Source organism: Bombus pyrosoma, linkage group LG5 (genome assembly GCF_014825855.1).
Source record: "Bombus pyrosoma isolate SC7728 linkage group LG5, ASM1482585v1, whole genome shotgun sequence".
In the NCBI taxonomy this organism is placed as follows: Eukaryota; Metazoa; Arthropoda; class Insecta; order Hymenoptera; family Apidae; genus Bombus; species Bombus pyrosoma.
Genome location: NC_057774.1, coordinates 10,338,418 through 10,362,371, shown reverse-complemented (window position 1 = coordinate 10,362,371; position 23,954 = coordinate 10,338,418). Strand labels below are relative to the sequence as shown.

General features: G+C 44.9%; 1 protein-coding gene across 5 annotated transcripts in view; it reads left to right on the top strand.

Moving 5' to 3' along the window:
- The first annotated feature begins 408 nt into the window (after positions 1-408).
- Positions 409-23,954, top strand: part of LOC122567954 (homeobox protein homothorax) — a 499,979-nt gene continuing 476,433 nt past the window's right edge. For 3 of the 5 annotated variants that reach the window (XM_043727145.1, XM_043727143.1, XM_043727141.1), the window contains exons 1-2: positions 411-2,594; positions 15,144-15,403. In XM_043727145.1, coding sequence (XP_043583080.1) covers positions 2,580-2,594; positions 15,144-15,403 — 275 coding nt within the window. In that variant the 5' untranslated portion in view covers positions 411-2,579. Of the gene's footprint in view, positions 2,595-15,143; positions 15,404-23,954 lie in introns of all 5 variants that reach the window. The other 2 variants (XM_043727144.1, XM_043727142.1) reach the window with 2 other exon arrangements.

Below are 23,954 nucleotides of genomic sequence, written 5' to 3'. Positions count from 1 at the left end.
ACGCGTAACAAGATTCTACCGTGAACGGTAGAAACCTGGATACAGAGCGGAGAGCGTGATAGAAGCGTCTGGTTTAACCGATACGGGTTTTCCTCTGTGCGAGAAGGTAAAATCGGAACAACGCATTCTCGTGTACGACAGCGTCGTCCTCTCGTCTCGTTCGTCGTCGTCGTCGTCGTCGTCGTCGTCGTCCGTCGGCGGTCTCGTTGGTAGTGGTGTAGCGATGGCGGAGAATCCCGTGGTTCACGGTCTCGCCGGCGCGGCGCTAGTTTCGTCGGCCGGTGGTAGGGAGATGGGCGGGACCAGAGGACGCATTGGCCGCGTTCGATGGGCGTGACTGCGCGCCTCCCACTCCTTCGTGTAGCACGGCGCTGATTGACAGTTAGCGAACGACTGCGGACGGCGCAGGATCTAAAACCGCGCTAGGCGCTGCTCTCCACGCTCGCTCGCTCGTTCTGCTCTTCTCTTACCCGTGGATCTACCCGGTGCTTTTTCGTGGGGGAAGAACTCGAAACACGCATATTCCCGTGGCTGCCTTTGCCTGCCGGCCCGCGCGCAACATATACACCAACCTTCCACCTTCTGTCCGCCGGAGTTACGAGTGGCACACGCAGTAGTAGTTACGGTAAGGGAGGTGGGTCGGACGCCGTCTCGCGGACAGCTCTCTCGCGCGTCACCTCTTCTCTCACTCCTCTGCGTGACCGGTTCGTTCGTTCAGTAATCGCCGCGAGGAGGAACGCGCTTCTTCTTCCGCCGCGAACTCTCCGTCGACGACGCGTATTCCGCACCGTTTCTCCACCTTGTCGCGTGGAGGATATTGCCGCTGCTACGAACCGCGAATCGCTCGGTGTGTCTTCATTCGTTTATCATCGTAAAACCAGAACGGCCAACCAGAGATATGTAATTTGGCGCGCGGCAACGCAATATTCGCAAACAAAGAGAGAGAGAGAGAGAGAGATACGTCGTTGCAACGCCGATACCGCCGCATCACCGACGCTCGGCTTTTCGTTCGTGTCGCGCGAATACGCGACGACGAACGAACTCGGCTACCACGAATCATCCGATTTAACCACAGTGAACTGTTGTTCGGTCGCGCTTCTGCGACCTATGCACGGCAACCTTTCTGCTTCAACAACTCGACCGACTGCCCGTCGTCATCGTCCGACGGAATTATCGCGAAAATAATATTATCCGCATATCGGGCAGATATCTCGGTTTCTTCGTTTCGTGCACAAGTTTCGGAGCAGCAGTGTGACGCGCGCGCGATCGACGGCCACGCGAGTCAAGCCGTCCGTCCGTCCGTGTGCTCCGCTCGATTTCCCCGTCTCCTTTCGTTGGAACGAAAACTCCAACGACGGCGTTGATTTCGCGCCAATACTCCAACGGCCACGTCGCAACGAAGGATGTAAAGGTGTTCCGGCAGTGACGTAGGAAAATCTCTCCGGTGTTTACCCGTGCCGTTTTATCTGTGAAAACAACAATAATAATCAGTGCAGCGGAGAATCGCTGTCCGTCGGCCGACGTGATAAACCGTGTGTCGATTCCGAGCAGACAGCAGCGACGCAGCAGCGACGCAACATCGATAATATCCGTGACAACTAGAGATCGAGTGATACAAGTCGTGGGGTGATACAAATCAGTTTTCGTTAGAAACGTGATCGTGAATGTTGTCCGTCGGGAAACAGAAATAATCCGTCGTTTCGTGTGGTATATCGGTGAAGTTGGATTTATCCGTCTTCGATATCGGCGACCAAGAGAAAGAGAAACTGGTTCGAAACTATCGTCGAATATCGGTCGCAAGCTGCGCACAAATAACAACGTGGAACGGAGGAGAACCTATGAAAGACCACGTGTTGGAAAAAGCGGACGACTCGAGCGTATAATGTGGCGAAACTGACGCTACGGAGAGACACACGCTCCGTGGCTGCTTGTTTCGGTCTGTGAGTGTCAACGGAACATCCGGCGGTGTGACCGCGACGATGAGGAAGCACGTGTGTCCGGCCGTAGCCGTAGTCCTGCTGCAGCGTTCAATCGCGCGTGCCGAGCTCTGCTGACGCTCGCCCCCGATTTCTCGCCGTCATACAGAGTATCTCGTGTCGCCGGTCGACTCGGATCCGGGGATCGTCGAGGACCGACGGAGCCAACAGCACGCGTCAATAGTGGTTAAAGTGCAGTAGAACGATCGTCAAGTGCTGTGGGCCCGTTTTATCGCGGAACCGTCGGCCGCGTCTCATCGTTGGACAATACCGCCGCGATCCAGCATCGCCGCGTAACCAAGCTAAGAAGAAAGAAATTTGGAAGCCGATAGCGAATCGCTCGAGAACGGACGTTTGCCCTGACGACGCTCTAGCGTCCTGTTCTCTCTTGGTCGTTCCGTGCGTTCGACGAGGGCGATAATCCGCGAGTCCTCTGAGTGTGACGAACGGGAAACGGGCAAACCGATCGCCCCGATAAGGCGAATCGAAAAGTGGGAAAACCAGTGTGTGTGAAGTGTTCGAGGTTACTTGCTTATACTGTGGGAAAATACAGCCGCTACGGTGGCTCAGCACGCAGAGTTCCCCGGCGCGGCCAGGGCGTTCATGGCGCAGCCAAGGGTACGTCCGATTTATCGATGATTTTACTATGTTCGGATCACGCGTATTTCCCTATCCGATCGGAACTCGATGAAAAACTTGGGCGCTCGCGCGCCGTTACGAGCAAAAGCAGCTCGAGAGTGAACCGCGGCACGCGTTTCGTGCATAATTTTTTCCCTTGCGTAACGTGATTTATAGTTCCGTACGATTCTACGTGTTCGCTACGTAGCTATCTAAATAATAGACGCAACACGCATGAACTTGAAAATCGGTGACCGTCGATAGGTGCGCGGCTACGACCTTACCCTGGCGATCGACCGGAGATTTCCACGCTCAAGGGACTATAAATCTTTCGTATAATAGCGTAGCCTGCAGATAGATTTACCTTGTGACGTAACCGTTCGGCCATAGGATATTCGTTGGTAAGAGAGGCGACAGTGTAGGTTTCATGGTGTACTCGCAGAATCCCGTGAAAGTGGCCCGTAGATCGGGTTAAAACGAGTTCGGGACGCTTGCTGTTTTGCACGCGTCGTATCGTACGCGTCGATTCCTGCTCTGCTCGAACAGGTCTCGATAGGACTTTGTTGTTTAACCGGGGCTTCGGCGTGATCGAGCAACTTGGAAGCTCGAAGCTCGAGGCTCGATGGGTTCGTGTAGGCAAAATCGTGGTAGGTAGGAACGCTCGAAGGGCGTCTCGAGGGATCGATTCATAAGCGTGTAATTTTATTCCCGACTCTTGCGACGTGTATCTCCGCTGTAGCAGCGAAATCGGCAAAATCTCTTGAATATCGCCGACGGAGCAGAAAATCGTAATTGCTTAGAAATTGGTAATACTCGCGAGACAAACGGTATATTTAGGAGAAACTAGGAAAATCTGTCGTTCGTCGAGCAAAACGGGTCGCGTGCAAGCGTGTTGTAGTAGTGTCGTCGATCGGGAATCCGTGTTCAAGCGGTTCGTTCCGGAGAAACTCTCTCGAGGTAGACAACCCGAAATTATCATTTTACGTGAATATCGTGCACGGCCGGATTGACATGCCATCGAGATGCACGAATCGATATGTGAGAGCGTCTGTTGGACGCCCGCGGATAGCCGCCGTTCGAGGAATTGATTACGATTCTTGTCGTCGACTGGAATTTTGTTCACGCGACCATCGTTCCGACCCGTTGCTCGCCGTGGATCGTATTCCCCTTGATTTTCACTTGGCGGCAGTCTGGAAACTCTGGCCGGCGCGCTCGTCTTCACTGTCCGTCGGACGTGAAACTGCGTCCACTCTGCCAGATGTCCTCTCTTTCTATACCTCGACTTTTATGTTTCCCTGCGGGAAACCTCTCCAACCTTTCCAACCAACCTAGGAATTTCCTTCGCTGTAGAACGGTATTTTTAGGGAAAATCAGTGAAAGCCATAAGGATTTTTCAAGTAAAATTTCCACCGTGATTTACGAGAAATTTCTTCTATCGTGAGACTTTATTTTTAGTGAAAATTAGTGGAAATAATTGGACTTGGGATTTTCCCGACAAAATTTTAACCAATCTGATAGAAGTTTGCATCGATGTGACGTTTTACTTTCAAGGGAAATTAGTGGAGATAATCGATAGAATTTTTCCTGCGAGATTCGAACCTATACGATGGAACTTTGCTCGATAGGGGAATTTTATTTCCAGCGAAAATCCGAGAAAATAAGCTGGAGAATTTTTTAGCCAAAGTTTAACGTACCGTTCCGGTGGCCTATAATCGGTAGAAATTTCTTTCATCGTGAGATCTTACTTTTAGCGAGAATACGGGAAAATAAGCAGTGGGATACCCGGAGGAAAATCCGAACCGTGGTTTAATCTATTCCATAAATTCCCATTTGTTGAAATTAATATTCCGAGACAGCGAATAGAATTTGAAGAACCGTTTGGAAGAAAGACATGCAGGTTCGTCTGCGAGCATTTCGTTAACGTTCCATTCGTGCAGCGTTTAACGCACGAAAATGGCTATATCGTTGAGAAAGAAAAAGGTTTCCCTTAGAACCGATAGCACCAGATGTCGAGATAAAATTTATCAGCTGGTACGTCGTCTAGTCGATCATCGTGTCACGATTCCGTCTGGCATAATGTTGCTACTCTTGTGAAGGGTTAATCGGTCAGATTTTCTCTGACGTTTCTCAAATTCCAGCGACGATTACGGTTTTATCGGACACGGCCAAGTGAAAACGGTATCGGTGTCGATAAAGAGCTTTACGAGATCGTCGATAAGCGACGATTGCTCGCGTGCCGGTCGATTTTCAAGTGACGGAACTTACCTCTCGTTCGGATCGTACCGTCGGGTCTCTGCTCTTCCCTGTCAGTGTCGTATCTCGACAAAGTGCTTCTGTCGATTTTCCATGTGTCCAATCGCTAGACGTTGCTTATCGAACTAAATATTTCCTTTTTAACGCTATCGCTGCATAACAATTTGCCCCTTTTATCCAGCGTTTTTGCGCAAAATTGCCTCGTACGAAATATCGTCTTACGTAAAAGTGGTTCAGAAATCGGTCGTCTTCGTGAAGTTCGAAACGGCGATCGATATTTATCGTCTAATATTTGCGTGGCTCGCTCTGCGAATGCCAGGCTTCTTGGAAAAGTGAATATTAATCAAAAATTTGCGTCACCTTTTTTGATAATGGATCGTAGTTTGAACAGTGGCGTTTGGAAAAAGCGGCAGTGAGTCGTCTCGAATGCGTAATTCGAAATTCGACGTCGGACACAGCCGGTTGCGTCTGCCGAGCAATAATCGTGAACGAGGAGACGAATGAATTTTCATGTATACGCGAGCAAGGTGAGGTTAGTTTCCGTAAAGTACGAGCGAACGATTTGTTAATATTGCAAATGGTACCTTGAGGCGTTTCGATTAGTCGTACATTATTCAGAAATATTATTCGAGCAAAAGTATGTTCGATGTGTTCCGGTCTGAATTATGTATCCAGCATTCTAATATATTAATTCGATAGAAAACTTCACCTAGAAGGCGCACCGATATTCCAAGTAGACGAGTAGTAGGAACCTTCTTTATTAATCTCTCTGACGCATTCGTGCTTCATAAAGCTTTCATAGCCCGTAATATGATCGCGGCAGATTGCAACATTTAGCAAAAATTCAAGTCGATTCCAGTGAAAATTCAATTCGACGTTCGTTGTATTTATCTGTATTCGGTATGTTTCGTTTCAAAGGCCGTTAAAAGGAAATATATATATTTTTTCGACTTGTCCGCCGCCATCTTGGTCATCACTGACCGCCTCCACTAACTTTAATTAAGCCGTGCACACCACGTTGCCACTTATATCCGTCAAACCGCGACCCTGATCGATACCAGAAAAAAACTACCCTAGCATCGAGTGTACACGAGAGAGAGAGAGAGAGAGAGAGAGAGAGAGAGAGAGAGAGAGAGTACATACACTCTAGCTCAAACATCATTGCAACTCTGTTACGCAATCTGTTTGTCTTTCGAATCGCGAAAAATGATCCACTTCGAAGCAGCGATCGAAACGCTCGATGAAATCTCTTCTTCCATCGGCCATCGACGTTCGCTACACAACCGACGACCCAAATATCTTTGAAATTCAAAAAAATGTCGACAAAAAATGCTAAAAGATGCATCGAATTCACGGTATCCGAATGTCTAATCAGATGTTTTACGTATCGTTAAAGTGCGATAGTAACGGGTTAAACTAACATTGCCATCGAGAAGAAGGCAAGAAAATCGCCAACGATAAAAATCGCGATGTCGGTGATGTCGACACGGAGGACGGAAGCAGAAGGGGAGGCTTCTGTGCGTTTAATTGCGAGTCGGGCGAGCGTGGAAATAATGAGAGCCGCGGATTGGCTGGTTGTACGAAATAACACGGTGCATCGACGCGGCGTCTCAATCGCTTCTCTTATGGCTGTGCACGTTTTACCGCTCAATTTTCCTTCGCTGCTACTTGCTCGAAATTGCCGAGATACCAAGATGCGTGCATGCACAGGTTTCGCGTGCGAATCGCTCTTTTCGTTCGATCGCCCAGCTCCGAATACCGCGTAAACGCAATTCGTGCGTTGCATCCGGGTCTATCCAGCTTATCCCGTCATATTCGACCGGTTCGTCGGTAATTTTATCGCGTATGCTTGCTCGAGTCGTGGCAGCGACGCTGTTGCCGTGATTAATGCGCACCAGACTTGCGACGAAAGTTCCGACGAAATGAATTCTCTTCTCTTTTCTTCTCTTTTCTTCTCTTTTCCCTTTCGCTTGTTTCTGGAAAAAATCGCCAGCCAGAGGGCAATTTCGAAAGCGTTTCGTCGATATGTTCGTGAATTTCGTGCTTTCGTGGCGAATCGGTGCGCGCCGCTGTGCCCAGCGTTTTCGGGATTAAAAATTCCAAGGTTCGGTGAATAGCGGCGACGAGCGCGGATTTTTGTCCACGCGGTGGCGTACGAACCGTGATTATGTATTTATGGGTATCCATCAATCACTTTCGCTCTCCCGATCGCCGCGGATATCGGCCTTTAGCCTGTGGATTAAAGTCGTATCGATTTCTCGCGCGTTCCATTCCCTGCCCTCGACCAGGCGATATTTTTTTTGCCCTCCTTTTTTCTTTTTTCGCCAGGTTTCTGTAGGTTTTTCGACGGGGACCCCCTTCTGGTAACGGTATATACGGGTCGGAGGAAAACGTTCGGCTGTTGAAAAAGAAAGTTATCGAGGGATTTCTGTCGCCTGACTGGTTATTTCCCAGTGAAATTTAGTGGGGGTCTCTAAATATCGTCCGCTTCCATGTGTGTTGCTCGAGATGCCCGAAAATATTCCAGCAGATGTATACACCGTCCTGTCGTTTGTTTTCACCGTCGAAAAAGTATTCAGGTCGCGGGAAAATTAAGAATATTGCGTTCGGTAGCATGTTCGGTTCTAAACATCAACGGGCGTCAGCTTGAATAATGCCCCTTCCTTCGAATTCTACCTGTACCTGCTTGTAATTCTAATCCAGTTCTTGCTTCATTCTCAATTTCAGTTCTGTACTTGATATACGTCAACGTTTCTTAATCGTAGGTACCGATTACTTTCGAGTAATCAGCCATATTTTTTTTCTTTTCTTTTCTTTTCTTTTTTTTTTTTTTTTTTTTTTTTTTTTTTTTTTTTTTTTTTTTTTTTTTTTTTTTTTTCATTATGCTACAATCTTCGTTGCGAGATAGACATGCTTCCATTGCTATCTCAAAGCGAGACGAAATTGCTCCACTTTTATTCTGCAATCTTTTCATTACAGACGGTATTCTTGAAATTTGAAGCGTTCATAATTTATAGAATATTTAAGCCAGTCTTTATTGCCATGAAATACGCATATAAAAATTTAGATATTTTGCTTAATTGTCTAAACGGTATCGTCGGAGAAAGCGCATCGTACGCTTCTTTTTTCCTTTTTTTTTTTTTTTTTTACAAATAATTATTCAATTCTCAAGTACGTATCTGCGCGTATTCCGCAGAGAAAAAGACCAACGTCTCTGCGACAAAGACAAAAAGCTCGATCAATCGATTTTCAATTCACCGTACTGCTTCGCGCTTCCAATTATTTCGAGCATCTTCGTAAGACGTTTTAATCTAAGCGCAGTTTCGTCCAGCAGGGTCGTAGTGGTGGTATCGGCGAGTCTTGGAGCGGTTCGAGGGCTAAAATCGACGAGCTCGTCGAAAAAGAGCGGACGATAAAGCGGACGATGCACGATGCGCCCTTAAGATAGGCGAGGCACATGGCGTTGTCCCGATGCGTGCTTGTACGTCGCAATGTTTTCCAAATGTCGACATCAATCAGAAAGTAACGAACAGTCGCCGGGCCCTTTCTCTCTCTCTCTCTCTCTCTCTCTCTCTCTCTCTCTCTCTCTCTCTTTTTCTTTCTCCTCGCCTCCCTCCTCTCCTCACGACTTCTTTCTCCGTCCTGGAATCTCAGCCATGTTTCTGCGAGCCAAGCGTACTCGATAACCGCGTCCTTTAGGCTCTATTCACAACTGGTTTCTGGCCCCGTATAAATTTCGCCGAGAGCGTGGCGCGATTAATAATCGATTTACTCGTGGAACGTGGCTATCGATTCGAGCAAATTGCCCGAACGATCGCGCTCTGAAATCTGTCGTTTCGCCGCGCGTTCCAAGGTTGGGCTACGTCGCGAGTATTCGCAACTTGCAAACCTCTCGATTTTTAAGATTCCTACGAATAATCCTGTTGTGCGCGACGAAAGCATTAGATTCAATTATCGAGAGTTTTGAAGATCGTACGTTTAGTGGTCGTTTTCATTTCTTCGCGCGATCGGAGGACGAATCAAATTTAAGTCGGATCGGTGGAAGTAGTAAAAGCGTTGGAAAACCTCGCTCATCGGCCGTGATTCGATTAATCCACCGCGCCATCATCGTCGCGAACTACAGCCACTTCTCCGAGGCGTTCGAATATCTATTTTACATTACGTTTCATCGCATTAGCGTCGGCCAGAAGTTTATACAAGCATTGCAACTAAGCCTGTAAGCTCATGTCGTGTCGACGACCCGCAGGGTAGCCTGCACGTTAATATAGGACACCAGCACACCATACGAGACCACCTTTCGAAATATTTCCGTCCAACGGAACCCGTTTTTATCTTTTTTCAATTCTGACTAAACTTCAGCAGCGTGGCAAACATTTTCGGTCGGACAAACTTTTCTTTCTTGCATTTTCGTATTATCGACAATTTCATAGCGCGTACGTAATGCTTACCGATAATGGTTATTGATATCGTAACCATATGTATAATACTCTAATTTATTATTGACACGAAAACGTATTTATGGAAACAGCAATTATCTTCTACGAATTTCTAACGTAACTAAAAATACATTTTTAACCCGTCATTAAAATGTTAAGTTCAAAGTTTAACGTTCGTTTCCACGAATTATTTTTTCTTCTTATTGTTGAGCCTTTTTATCGCGCACAAACTCGAAAGCGCAACATTTTCGCGAACAGAAATATCGAAATAATCGAATAATCGAACGTAAACAGCGAGTACACTGGAAAAAGCTTGGTGCGGCGTCGCGTTATTATCCAAAGTTCTCCAAATCCCTCCGCTTACTGGCGATCAACATTTTTTTTCACGGCCATACGAGATTAATAGCGAAATGGGAATGGCTTCGATATTTCTTGGCGGCGCGTTTATGCCATTTTCAAATTGATTTCCACGCGAAGGGTATGAAACCATAGAGAGCGAAGGGCGAGGGAAGTAAGAGGAAGAAGGACCGCGATCGGGTTATTGGTGTTTACCTCGTCGGTTCGAAAAATTCGCCGGCGGCTGCTCGTCGATCACCGGCTAATTTTCTGGGTCCTCCGGCTGGGTGATCCGCCATTCCCGATGGATTTTCGTCGATTTATATTTCCGGTCGTGTCTATAATCGCGAGCAGCCGCGCGCGCGCGTGTTCACCGTATTGATCGTGAAAGAGAGGGTGCACACGCGTCTTCCGCGTCGTGCCCCTGCTCGCCCCCTTGCTTCGTCCCCGGTGATTTATACCGTGGCGTTTAAGCACACTCGCCTTGACCTATCCGCTTGCAAATGAGCCACGTTTCTCGGACCACGGTGAATCCTCGAACCGGTCGATCCGATCGATCGGTTTCGTATGCCTCGAATCGACCGTTCTAACGCGAATTCCATGCTCGATGTGTTTGCCAGTCGAAACCAGTCGATTTTCGCAATTCCTTATGTATCCGCTAACGTGTCTGCTTCCATTCTATAAAAATAAATAAATGTATCTCGGTATCTACTTTCTAACGTATCATCTATTTCCTTACCTGTCAATATTCGCCGGTTTCTCGTATTTATAAATTTCGATCAAACTTAATAACGTTACGCGTACGATACAGCGGTGTATGACGTTCTTAGGTGTACGCGATGTTTTCTTCCTAAATTCCAGCGGTGAAATCCTGTCCGATGATTCTTGAACGTAAGAGGGATCGTTCGTCCCGAATTTCTTAGGAATTTCAAGTACCTTACGTTTTGTTATCTTTGTCGAATTTTTAACCACACGCACCCTATATTAACGTTATTCGTTGGTGTACGTGATATTCTTTTGATAGATTCCTGCGGTGAAATCGTCTCTACGTTTCCAATCCAATTTTTTAGAATTTCTCGGGAATCTAACGTACTCGGGTATCTCTTCGTGCTTCTAAATGTTTCATCGAGTTTCCTAATATGTAATGCGTATGATATGTTAGTTTATTATGCTGTTTCGCGTTCCCGGTGTTCTTCCGTCTATCAGGGACTAACGACGCAAGTATTCTTTGATGTATTTCTTCGATCATATTTTTAGATATTTTAATAATATCTACTTACTGTAACATGCGTTTATAGAGATTCTAGCGTTTAGATATAGGTACGCGATAGTCGTCTGTGTACTAAGAAAATTACGTCACCCTCGAAAGACGTTTTGATCCGGGAAACAAAGAAATATGCAAATGCCTGTCCTCAATCAACGCTGTCGCAACGCAAACGTAGTGCACTAATAACGAGCATCGGGCAGCCTTTACCTATTTGCAATAACTCGTCTTATTTTCTTATTTTTCTACCTCTCTTATCGAATATCGTTAAAATTTCCCGCTATGCGCATTTGTCGAATCGAGCGCGGCTCAGAAAAGTAAGCTCTTCAATCGCGTTATGAATATTTCATCGCGGCTGCAGCTGCGCACCGTGGAAATTCATGCCAAATAATTCGCCTGCAGGCATTCAGCGTCGTTTTACATCGGCGGAATTACCGCGCGAAAACATATCTACGTTAACGCCAGATAAACTTCTGCATGTCGAGTGGCGAATCGACTCGCAGCGTTTTTTTTTTTCTCTCACGCTAACAATCGCCAACCGAGAAATTATCGTTTCAATTTTATTAGGAAAAGAATGAAGGAACGAGCGTTGATCGTAACGGCGGGTAATTTAGCTAAAAAGTTGTACTATCTTTCAAGTTGTTCAAGTAGGAAATAAAATCGTGGAACCCGGTATTGCTCCATTGCGATCAAGGCTCCAAGTTACCGCGTCCTCTCGCGTTCTTGCTCTCTCTCCCGTTTAAGATATTCTACGCGATCCACTAGTGATATCTTCATAGCTCTACTCTCTGTGCTGAATTATTAGACGTTGGCCGTTTTTTCTTTATCCTTTTCTGGCGATCGAATTCAGTTTCCTTTGCGGCTTGCCGTATTTCATGAATTTCGGCCAGAACGGAAAGCTACGTGTACATCGATTCAGATTCGTTTTCCTCATATATTTTATGTAGTTTCCTTTATGAAACGAGCATTCTTGGTGCTGCTAACAGAGTCCTCGTAACATTTTACGATCAACGACGGTAGTAATTATGCGTATCTTAATAACTTTGATTAAAAAATCCATCTTCGAAGATGGATAAATCATGCATCTGTGACATAGTACGCGTAGGAATTCTCCTTACGAATGGAAATATCAAAGTATATCGTACGTATCACTCTGTTCCTCCTATATGAAAAATGAACCTAAGGGAACTTTTAAGGTCAGGGAACTAAGGAAATATCGTTTCGAGTTTGCTCCACTCGATCGCAAACCGGTACGATAATGCGGTGAAATCAGATGGCTCGTTCCGTGCTGCACCAAATACTTTGTACTCCGGTCTGTAACACATTCGACATTCGACAGTACTAGTCATTTTTGCCAATCAAATTTTTGCGATCAAAGATTCGCGATTTACCGTGTAAACCATATTCCTTTGGAAATCACGATAGCCGAAGAACCTTCCTTCTCTCTTCTTTTCCATCTTCTTCTTCGTCTTCTTCTTTCCTTTCTTCCTTTATTTCGTCGTTTTTCTTTCCGTCGCGAAATTACCAGCTCTCAAACTTGACGGTCGAGCCACGTAATTAGCGATAATAATCGCCTTGCTTTCGTTTCCGCGATATCGTGACAAGGTACATGCCGCGACGAGTCAAGAAAAATCATTGGCTTCCTTGTTCCTGATCGTTGCACGATCGAGATATCTTCGATACAAACTCGAGGAAACTGGCTGGCCGACGTTTCGCTGTTTCGTCCGTTTCACGTTCGTTTCTCGTTCGTTTCTCGTACAAGCTCGTTTGCCGATATTCAGAAACTTCCTCGATTTTTTTGCGCTCGAAGAGCACGTCATTTACTGGCAAGTTAAGTAATTCCCTCGCACGATTCTCCGTTTAACGTTCAACGCTGATCTTCCCCGTAATCGACTCCGACTTCTGGAAGCTCCATTACGTTTCAGCGGCCAGGTTTCTAAATTCCCTTTGATTTATTTGATCGTTAATTTATTTTAGCGAACGGAATCTTTAATTCATGCTAACGTCCCGATCTCGCCATGTCTTAATTTTCTCCGCGAATTCCTCTCAAAATACGATTCCAGCGAAGCGCCTTCCACTCGATCAAATTTCAACGATTCCGCACACGCCACGTACCACGCACGCTTACGAAATTCATATTTCACGCGCGTCGCTATCGTCCAAAGGTTCGCTCCACTCATTCCACTTGCACCTCGAATTGCTTGATCGTGCGTTGCTTTCGCTTTCTAGCCATCTTGTACTATCCCCTACTCTATCACCTCTCTTCTTGGTCCATCAATATTGATTACTCATTCTACTTACGTATATTCTACTTACGTCCAGTCCGATGATAAGCTAAAAGAGAAGGGGAAAAAACGTAATAAAATAGATAGATGTAAGGAGAATAAAAAGAAGAGTAAAAAAAGACGCAGACAGAAACGCAGAAGAGGTTTCGCAATAAATTCTCAAGTGTGTCCCCCTCGGTATTTCTGTAACCCGGTGTATTTTCGATTGCGCGTACACCTCCCCGTTTGACGACGGTTGTCTCGCGAAGAGCGGAAATAAATTCCGCCTATTTTTGCTCGCAACAACCGGCATTCCACGGCTATGCCACTCGGAACAAGGACGGTCGACTCTTCTCTATATTTAATGCATTAATAGCGCGAAATCGATGGATCCGGTTCGTTAAAGTTTACGACCGCCTTAACCTGTGACATTCCACTTTATTCTTCGATTATTCGTCGCTGACACTCGTCGAATCGAAAGTTTCGTAAAACCGTATCAACGTCGAGCGTTGCTCGGATAAGCCAGAGATAAAGGTGTCTCGTTGTTGCTGCTCGTTCGTGTCCTCGCTAATTAAAAGCGTATTAACAAATAACGTCGCTCGTTTTTCGTTGCAACGTTCGCTTACGTTCATCTCGATATCTTAATCTGCGCCAACTTATCGCGATTATCGCGAGCCGCTAAGGCGGGATAATAACGATGGCTGATAATAGAGGAGTAGCCGCTTCCGCGAAGTGCTATTTCAAAGCTCGCGTACGCGCTTCCGACGAAACAGAAACAGTCGCTGAGTGTATTAAACGATCTGCACACGATGATACGTGCCCCGCAGTACCATCGTCCATTTCTATCGATCCTGCGATAGTTGCACGATTACGTTCGGATGGAATGGTATCGATGTATCGGTAGTAAAAATTACTTACGTCGATGGAGCAACGAGTGTGTAGTACATCTTTAATTGACTACGAGGGGGCTACTTTATCGCGGGCGCTCGGTTATCGCAGGTGACATGGAAATCTCGAGTATAGTAAGCTTCTACTTAGTTTTAGTCATCGTCAAAATAAGTAGTTTATATAATAGTAGAAATTTATTGCTTCCTCTCTATTGTTTAGGATTTGTCGTTCGCATACGGTCAATACGTTGAAATGTGCATGGCTGCTTGATGCTTCATATTCGCTTGAAATATAACTTTCCGATGTATAATTTTCCAATCTGTGGTCACAGTCGTCTAACGGGTGAAAACAAATTTCGGCATATTCTTTCTTTCCTATTTCTATATCATAGCGTCAGGTAAAATCTACCGATACATAACGTAGCCTGCATACATTTATGATTAACCAACAGAGGTTCGCGTTCCGATACATGAATTCAATCGGACAGGAATAGTTAATTGCGCTGTGTGTCTCTGTTTTCTATTAAATGGAAGTAAAATATATAGGAGTGTCGTTGCGCGAGATCAATTCTAAGAATCGATCGGGATAGAAACGGTCGGTTATCGAAGTACTGCTACATCGAGCTAACGAACGACATCTAATTCCGATGTATAGTTTCTGGAAACCTCGTGAAACCAGAGAGAAGTCAATAAGAGCAATATGTATCAGCGTGCGAAGGCTGTTTTAAACTGCGCGAGCACGTGATACCAACTAGTCTCGTAATTACGTTCGATTAACAAGTTTTTCGAGCTGAATGAAACCGAGCGTCGCCTGTTTTAACCTCGTAACGCGTGAAACGATTCACTCGAGTTAAGAACGATGGTAAATTTCCTTCTGGTCGATATTGTTTGGCCGATGTAATTTTTTTCGGTCGCCTCGAACATCTGCCAGTAGTCAAGGTGTGTGTGGGTCTCGCGTTAATTACGAGCACTGCGTTGCGCGTTTACGTATATACATATACGAATATTCATACACACACACATACATATATATACACGTATGTATACGCGAATACATACGATCGATAATTCGTACTAATTTTTTTGTTCTCGCTTTCTGGTGGTTTCAGTATGACGACGGCGGGCTGCACGGGAGTTACCTCGAGGGCGGAGGTGGCGGAGGTGGCGCAGGGCTGTACGATCCGCACGGGAGCGCCCGAGGTGTACCGGGTCTCCATCACAGTCCACACCTCGGAAGTATGGGACCTGCACATCCACAGTATCCACCGCCCCCGCCGCAACCACCCCAACACGTTCTCGCGGCGGCAGCCGCGGCTGCAGCATCTGCGGTACCCGATGTCCACAAACGCGACAAGGACGCGATTTATGGGTGAGTTCGCCTCTTTAATCTCTGTTTTCCTTCTCTCGTCTCCTCATCCTCCTATCTCTTTTCCTCGAAGATTGAAGATTTTTATTCTCGTTATTCCTCCTTTCGTTAGTATCACGGAATAGCGAAATACAATTAGAAAATACAGACGGTAAGCGACGAATATTGCTATCATTGTTATCGTCCACTTTCTCTATCTGTCGTAAGATCCAGGATAGTAAAATACAAAGAGCATGGTGAGTTAATTCCAAGCGACGAGTAGACGAAACTTTTTGTTCTTTTATGTGTATCATCGGTGTTTTCATTTCTCAAATGGAATAAAATGGAATACGGAGAGCAAATAACAATTAAGTAGTGATTTTTTATTTACTTTTATCGAGGCTAGATGGTAATCAAATAGAGTAAAAAGAGTGTAAAGTGAAAATGACTCTTCTCAGTCTCGAATATTTATACTTCCTTTTTTTTTTTTTTTTTTTTAGTTTTTCGCGAGATATAGAATTGTGAAACGAACTGTAAGAACAAATGACAAGGTGTATTGCGGTCGCAATGATGAAATCTAACCATATAGTATAGAGTATAATAACAGGCGAGTTAACGAATTACGTATAACGTTCAAGGATAATACACGCAACGGTGTGTTTGACTGATACGTATAGTTCTGTCACACGTATGGCTAGATGCAATAATGTGCGTAAGTAATATGAAAAAGATGCTTACGGGATATAATAATCTTCGTTGCTTGGACAAGTAGAAGGCACATAAGTATAAAAGTGTAATGAAAGAAGAACGGCGAACATGTAGAAACCGAACAATTATGCTGTAACATGTACGAATCGTTAAGTTAACGTACTAACGTTAAGTACCAACACGTAGACGCGTTTATAGGTATAGGTAAAAAGGAAGAAATTAATCATTTAGAGCATTTAGAGTAATCACACGATTTCCGAAAAGTTACACATACATCGTACATTTTGCTATTAAAATTAAGAACCTCTCGGACAGTACGATCTACCAGCAGACTGTGGATTTTTACGCAAATTGATATTTTTATGGAAACGAATAGAAAAGTAGGATCCAAGTAGGAATTCGTTTCGTTTACGTTACCTCGGATATTTTACACAGTTATTTTTATCTTTGTCTATTATTTGCAATCTATGTACTGTCTATGTACATTTTCTACATCTTTAAATTTCTTATAAACATACAAATTTGCGATCTATCGATCATTTTGCAAGCTCATTCATTGGCTTGTCTTAGTAACTCGCCCCGAAAAGTCTCGTGTTGTCAAAGAATAAAGAAGATTTTGTAATCCCCCCGTCCTTCCCAAAAAGAAGTATATAAATACCTAAAATCTTGAATTATCGTTCGATAAGGATTTTCGTTATCAATCGATAGAATTACAGGCAATTTGAAAACGTCTAGCGAGGAAGAGTGGTATCGCGTACGATCGCAACGATAAGAGTTCAAAGTCCATCGACGTGCAGGAACCTTGGAGCGTCGCGCAATTAAAACGCGCGTTTAAAATCGGTCGAATAAAAATCGATTATCGGAAGGGGGTCGGTTAATACTTGGAGGCGACCGTTTAACGCCGGCACTCGTGTTAATACGCCCCTATCGGCATTAATCTGCTCGTAATTTCGCTATACATCGGCTGACATGGAGGAATGCAGCGTTACAATGGGGTTTGATAAATCGTAATGGACACGTGACTTACATGAAAATTCATGACGCGTTACGTGTTTATTTCTTTATTGCAACACCTTCTTCCCCTTCCTCTCTTTCTCTTTGCATATTCCTTGTCGTGTGTGCTTCTCAGCGTGTTACTATCAAGAAACAAAACCTTCGTGCCGGTGTCAACTTTTAATATTCAACGCGTTCGGGTTTCTTGTCGCGTCGTGGAAGGTTCTTCTTCCATTGAACTTTCCTCCCCTCCTTCGACTACACGGATAAAATAAATTTCGAATGTGCACACGTACACGAGTCCCCGACCGATGATTCATGATCCAGCCAGCCAAATTCAGAGGATCCAGCGCCAGCGTCGTTCTTTTTCGTTCGCCAAACGAGGTCCAACTTTCCATCTTTCGCCATGCTGTCCGCTTTTCTCTCTTCGATATTGCTTCTTACCGTCAGCGAAATTATCTTACGATCCTGCATTCCTTTCGCATTATTTACGAATAATATTTAATAGTTCGCGTGGCAAACTAGTCGCGTGTTTTCAATACGCACCAGCCGATTTTCCAGTAATAACATAATTCAGCATATAGTAATCGACGTTCCTACTAAGGTATGCGCGTACGTGAATTTCTATTCTCTCGGTGAAATTCCAAGCTGCTCCGAATCTCAAAGTTCAAGATTTCCCTCGATCTAAAATCTCGCGGATAAGAAACGTGGAAACGAGTACGTCGATAAACGAAAGTAACGAAAGTAACAGAGTACGATTTATAAAAGGTACTCGATATCAACTTTGGGAAGCCAGCGTAAAATAACTTTAGCTTCAGCTCGTATCGAGAGACGCTTTCTACGACTCTCCCGTCGAATGATTTCCCATTTTTTTTTTTTTTTTTTTCGTATCAACCGCGTTGGACTCGCAGCTGAGAAAAATAATAGCCAACCTTAATGGATTGCGCTTCAACTCTGGCGATATATCGACGTATTTCAACAAAAAATAAATGAGAAGATTAATAAAAAGAGAAAAAACATGGATGTACGCGTGAAAGGTGATTGAGGGAAACGATGGCGGAAGGTGGATATGGTGAGCAAACGCGTTTCGAGGCTGTGCCTCGTGCCACGCTCCCAGCAGGCTCTGAAACTCGTCAATTGGCCGTTTTACGAAGCGGCTCGGCCGTGTTCCGTGTGATTTATAGCCGCGAGATGGCCCGATTTCTGGTATACATCCTAGAACGGGAGCCTCATTATTTCCTGCACCCTGTAATTTGTCCACTCGTCGTGTGCCCCGGCCGCCGATCCCGAATGGATTCCAGCGCTTTCTCGCAACCGTCTCTGAGGGCCGTTACGAGGCGGCGTTTAGCCCCTTCTAAGCCGTTCATTTCCTTGCTCGTTGATAAACTCGTGTTTACAAACTGATCGTGTACTCTCGTCCAAGCCGATTGAGTCGTTCAGGTGAAATCGACCTGCCTCTGTCGTCTATACCGCTCTCATTCGCCACCGCGACTCGTCTCTGTCTTCGTTTAGACGTGGAAATTGCGAACGATTTATTTGGACATTGCGAAGACAGCGACCGGATCGTTGCCTTATTCGATAGTCTGTCTATTTTGGATGGACAGCGCCAGATTGCAGAGAATAGTGGTGATTTAGGATGTAAAGTCGCGGAAAGCAATTGGTTAACCCTTTCGAGATTAACGCGAGAATACGCCATGCAAATTATCGGCTATAGTTAACGATAAAACGTCTAATCGACGACGCGTTAACGTACGTTCTCCGACAGGATATTAGAGATCTAATGCCTCACGGTAGATAGTAAATCTAACATCTTGTTTCCATTTATTAAAATAAATTATTAATGCCCAATTAAATGCGCTTTGCCAATCGGATCTTATCCGAACCTGAACGCCAATCATGTAATTTCCAATTACATAAATGAATTGTTTTTTACTCGTTTGTACTCGAACAAGCGATCGCCTGATAGCGCCGAACTAACAAACTACTCTCCCTTTGCTATTCTCTGATCGACGAAATTTCTATCAAATTTCTATCAAAAATTCTATTCGTCGAGCATGTTATCATGGACGGATCAACGGCGAATAAAAAAGTAGAAGTTCAAAAAATTCATTCGAAACCAGCGTCGATTTTTGCTATGATTTTACACGGCTGCACGGCGATCGCACGAAAGAGTTTTACGTAAGTGTGGCAGGCAGACGTAACGCACAAGCGAATCTGCCAATCACGGCTGGGCTCGGATCCTTATGCAAGGAGCATGATTGGCCGAGTCATTTATGGATTAGACGTCTTACGCAAATCTCTCGTTCTCTCTCTTCGGCAGCACACGGCGGAACACAGGTTTGGCGTTTGTCCGTCCCATGTTCGCTCAAAGTGCTTCGTGATTTCGTACGCCGAAGCACGGCACCGCGGTCCTGTTTAATATTCCATTTTTCTGATTGACGATAATTAGTGCATTAGTGTGACGTTTCAGCAGATGAGCGGCTAATGAATATTAATGCACTGTTTAATGGAATTGATCGGTGCGCGTCGCCTCTATGATTACATCACACGCGTTGCAGTTAGACAGCCACCCGGTAAAACAGGATCCCGACGTTTTATTTCGGTGTCTAGCATACGTGTCTGGCTTTTTTCCCTTGCCAAACGGTTAAAATACTTTTCGTGCTCGGCAAAATCCACGTTTATTTATTTACTTGGTTATTAGCAATTATTGCGTCTATTTTGGTTACATGGAAGTCTGTCAGTTTGATATCAGTAGATACCAGCGGTGGAAAGGATCGAAAACGAACGGTGAGATACAGGAGAGTTAAGAGGAATAGAAGAGACAAAAATGTGGGCCATTAGTTTCTGAAATCGAGTTTAAACTCGATTTTAAATTCGATTTTAAATACCGACAAGCGATAGTGTTTGATCAGAGAAGGTTCGACGCTTGATAGCAGTTTCCTTCGAGGGAGCAAGGAAACAGCTGCAAAAACCACCTGTGGACATTTCGTTGAACCACGTTGAATAAGATCGCGGTTTTCGGGAAATATAATATCGCGATTGATTTTCAACCCGCCACCTTTATCTCTTATTATCGGCGACGCGCATTTCCGTTGTTTTTATTTAAGCCGCGATAAAATCAGCGCACAAGAGCAGATATGCGAAACGGAGTTCGCTTTCACCGGCGACGGTTTGCCGCCGCTTCGCTTTGCCGTGTTGCGAGGGTTGCATTTCGATATTTCAATTCGCCGTTGATGTTGATTAATACGTGTTGATAAACTTTCCTCGACGAGCAGGAATGCTAAACCATTGGGATACGTATATTCCCATTCAGTTTTCTCACGCGTTGCACGCGTCCAAAGCTTTAAGGCCAGCTAGTGTTTGGAATATCGTAACGATAGAATTCTCAACCCTCTCTAAACAAATTAACACGTTTACATGTATTAACATGTTTTGTAACAACCAGTTTTATTATAACATGTTTTATTAACCAGTTTCATACACTGGAAAACACCGTAAAACCAAATAACAATTCTTTCCCAAGTTTAATTCCTTCGTAGCGAGATAAAACCATAGGATGAAACGATACGAACTGAAAATAATTCGAAATGAATGTAACGTCAAACGAAGAAACTTCTAATTTGCCACAGGAAATCTGCGCGATCCCCTCCATGGATCCAACTTTTACGCCCAATTAATAGCGCGATTCGCCACGCTTAATAATAATCATGCTGCCTTAACCACTGTTACAGACGTTTCACAGAAAAACGTCGGCGTAAAAAGCACGATGTTGACGAATCCCGGAATCACTGCACCACCGAACAGTGTGTATCGTAACTGGTCGAATCACAGCGTGAAATTGCCGATGGCCGCGTATAAAAAAAGGGCTGGGTCGGCAAGGGCAAAAGGGGGAGGGGGGTTCGGCGGGGACTAGGAATCGAGGGCGGAAACCACAAAACCGCAAACATCCTCCGCGTTCAACGGACAATCATATCATTACGTTCTGCGGTTCCGTCATTCTGACACCTCGTTCCGACCCGTCATTTGTCATCGACGTTGCACTTTGCTGCACCGCGACCGCTTAAGAAGCGTGCACCTCCATTCATAGCGGCGGTTTTCCTGATTGCACGAAAGACAAACCGCACGCCCCTTTTTAGAACCTGCTGAAACCGCTTTTAATTCTCCCCCGTACGAAAAAAGAGGACGCTACTTTTATAATTCCTTCTTCTTTTTTTTTCACGGTTACAGTGGTTAGTACCTTTACTTTGTCATCTCTATGCTTTGGAGTATAAGCGTAATTGTTCGCGGATGTTCCAAGGTTGTTGTCCGTTAAACGGCTCGTTGTTCGATCGGCTAAAAGTAGGAGTAGGTTTTATTGTTAGGTATTTGTGGTTGATCGGTGCGGCGAGATTGAACCTGTGACGATCGGGCCATATATGTGGTGAAAGTGATCGTTTATGTTGGTCCTTTTTACGCTGCTTCGGTGTTCGTTAGGTTGTACGTTTATAACAGGTGGAAACCCGATATTTTTTTTTCCAATACGCATTCAAAAGTAGACGTTTATTGAGCAATTACGCACAGCGCAGGCACGGTCTCGTATTAAGAATTACGCTTTTAATTAGCACGTTGTAAGTAGACCTGCTTCACGGTTCATTAAAATTCATAATACCCACCCTTCTGCGATCGTGCAACGATCAAACTTCCAATTACGGAAACGACTGGTCCTAGGAAGTTCGGCAGCCACGTATTTATGCATATACCTATGCATGTACGATATCATAAATCGGGAATACCGCGTTAATCGTTGGATCCGTAATATGGCAAAACCGAGCGAGCTTCTTCGACCACGCGGCAATAATTAAATCGATACGATCTTCCAGAGACGAAAAGAACGCCGCTCTTTTCCCTCGGCGTCGATAAACACGCACGTAGTTTAATTCCATTGTTTCACGAGTGACGTTAACGGTCCGTTGATACATGTTACGCAATAATTAAACACGGCCGAGACAAGCCAACTTTTAACTTTGCTTTTCCTTCCGTGATTTACCGGTGTTCGTTCGGCCGTTTTGTTGGTACCCGTTGCGATTAGGCTAATAGGTGGATGCTAGAAACCGACCTTTCGGGGTACGATAGAAAACGCAAAACGATTCAACAAACGGAGAGAAAATGAAGGAGGGTGATGGCGGGATTGCTCTCTTTCTGTTTTTCTCTGTTTTTTCTCCGGTTTGGAATTAAAAACAGGATGGGACCGTGGTTTGAAAATACACGGAGGGCTTCGTGGTGGACGGAAGAAAAGAGAACGAAAGAGGGCACGAGGGAAGCTCGTTTTTTTTTTTTTTTTTTTTTTTTTTTTTTTTTTTTTTTTTTTTGTTGTTGTCGGCTAGACGGTTCAGCTCGGCTCGGCTCGCAGAGTCGTTGCTCGCGGCGGCTCCGCGTCAATTTGTCGAAATTCGTTCCGATTCGTTTTATGTCTGCCACGCCGCGAGACGCGACCCGCTACCATGCGTACACAATGCCTCTGCCCATAGTGCTACCACGTATCTTGGTTCCACCGTGTAGCCGTTTCGTCGACGATTCGTCTCGAGACCTCCCGAGGACGCGTAAAAATTCGTTCATCTCTCTTTCGTTGGTAAGAAAGGTGGTAAGAAAGAGAAGAAGGTCGTTCTCGTGCTTTTCCCTTTTCTCTTCCTCTTTTTTCTTTTCTCTTCGCTATCCTCTGCCTGTGACCGCGCACCACCGAGAAATTGTTCGTTTCCCGCTGGGAATTGTTTGACGATTAGAGCACGATAATTGAGCGATTAAGGCTGCTGCACGTTGTCAGGGTTTTCGGAAGAAATGCGGGCCCGTATCGTGCCTTCTGTGAAATTCTACTTGCTGGTAGGATATCGAACAGTAACCATTCGTATAATCTAGAAAATAATATCCTATATACTTGTATAGTTTTTGATAGCTATATACCTGATTAAGAAAGATATATACACGACGCGAGGAAACTCGCCGTCTTTTCAAATCAGAAAGAATTGTAGTAATTAAAGAAGAACAGAAAATAATAAAAAAATAATTTACGAGCGCACACATCAATAACTTAGCAAACGAGGTAGCATTATCCTTAGACTAACTCAGCGGTCATTTCCTTTTCCTCCGCTTTGTTCATTTATTACGCGCTACGTTTAAAAATACTAATAAGCCTTTCTTGCCTTAAGCTCGATCTTGCAATCAACTATTTACATATACGTTGTAAATCATAAGCCGAAAGGCTGTAAATCGTCACGGGTATATCTGTTTCTATTTTTTTTCCTTCTCTCTTTTTTTTTTTTTTTTTTTAATACAGATACACTGGTGTTGCGCGCACTTTAAATCAAGAGCTCGGTCCCTCCCCGGTTGCAACGTGTGGTTGCACCAGCATCGACTAATCTTATCTTATCCGGTGATCCTCCTAATGCCGCGGTGTAACCGCGCTCGGTACGCAACACGCTTGAGAACACCATGGAAATATTCTTTTCGCCCCTTGGTTCGAAATAAAAGCGTTTAGCGCAAGTACAACTTGCGGCGGATGTTCACGATCGCGTCGATACAAGAAACGGGATAATTAAGGCGCGAAATAGAAAACCTAAGGCGAGACTTTATGGCAACACGTCGATCGAACACCTTCGTTAATTGACGCGTTCTTCCATTCTCTTTTCTCTTTTCTTCGGTTTCTTTCAACGAGCGCGACGGCGACGTTCGTTTGCTCGCGGAGCAATCACTCAATTAGAAAAGCGTCGTCGGGAGAAGAAAAATATCGTCGCCCCTGGCGAAAAACCACGTGAATCGGCCACGAGCTACGTGTAAACGTCGATGGACTTATCGGACGACGCTCGTAAGAACGCTGGCCGTCGGACAGCGAAAGGATTCA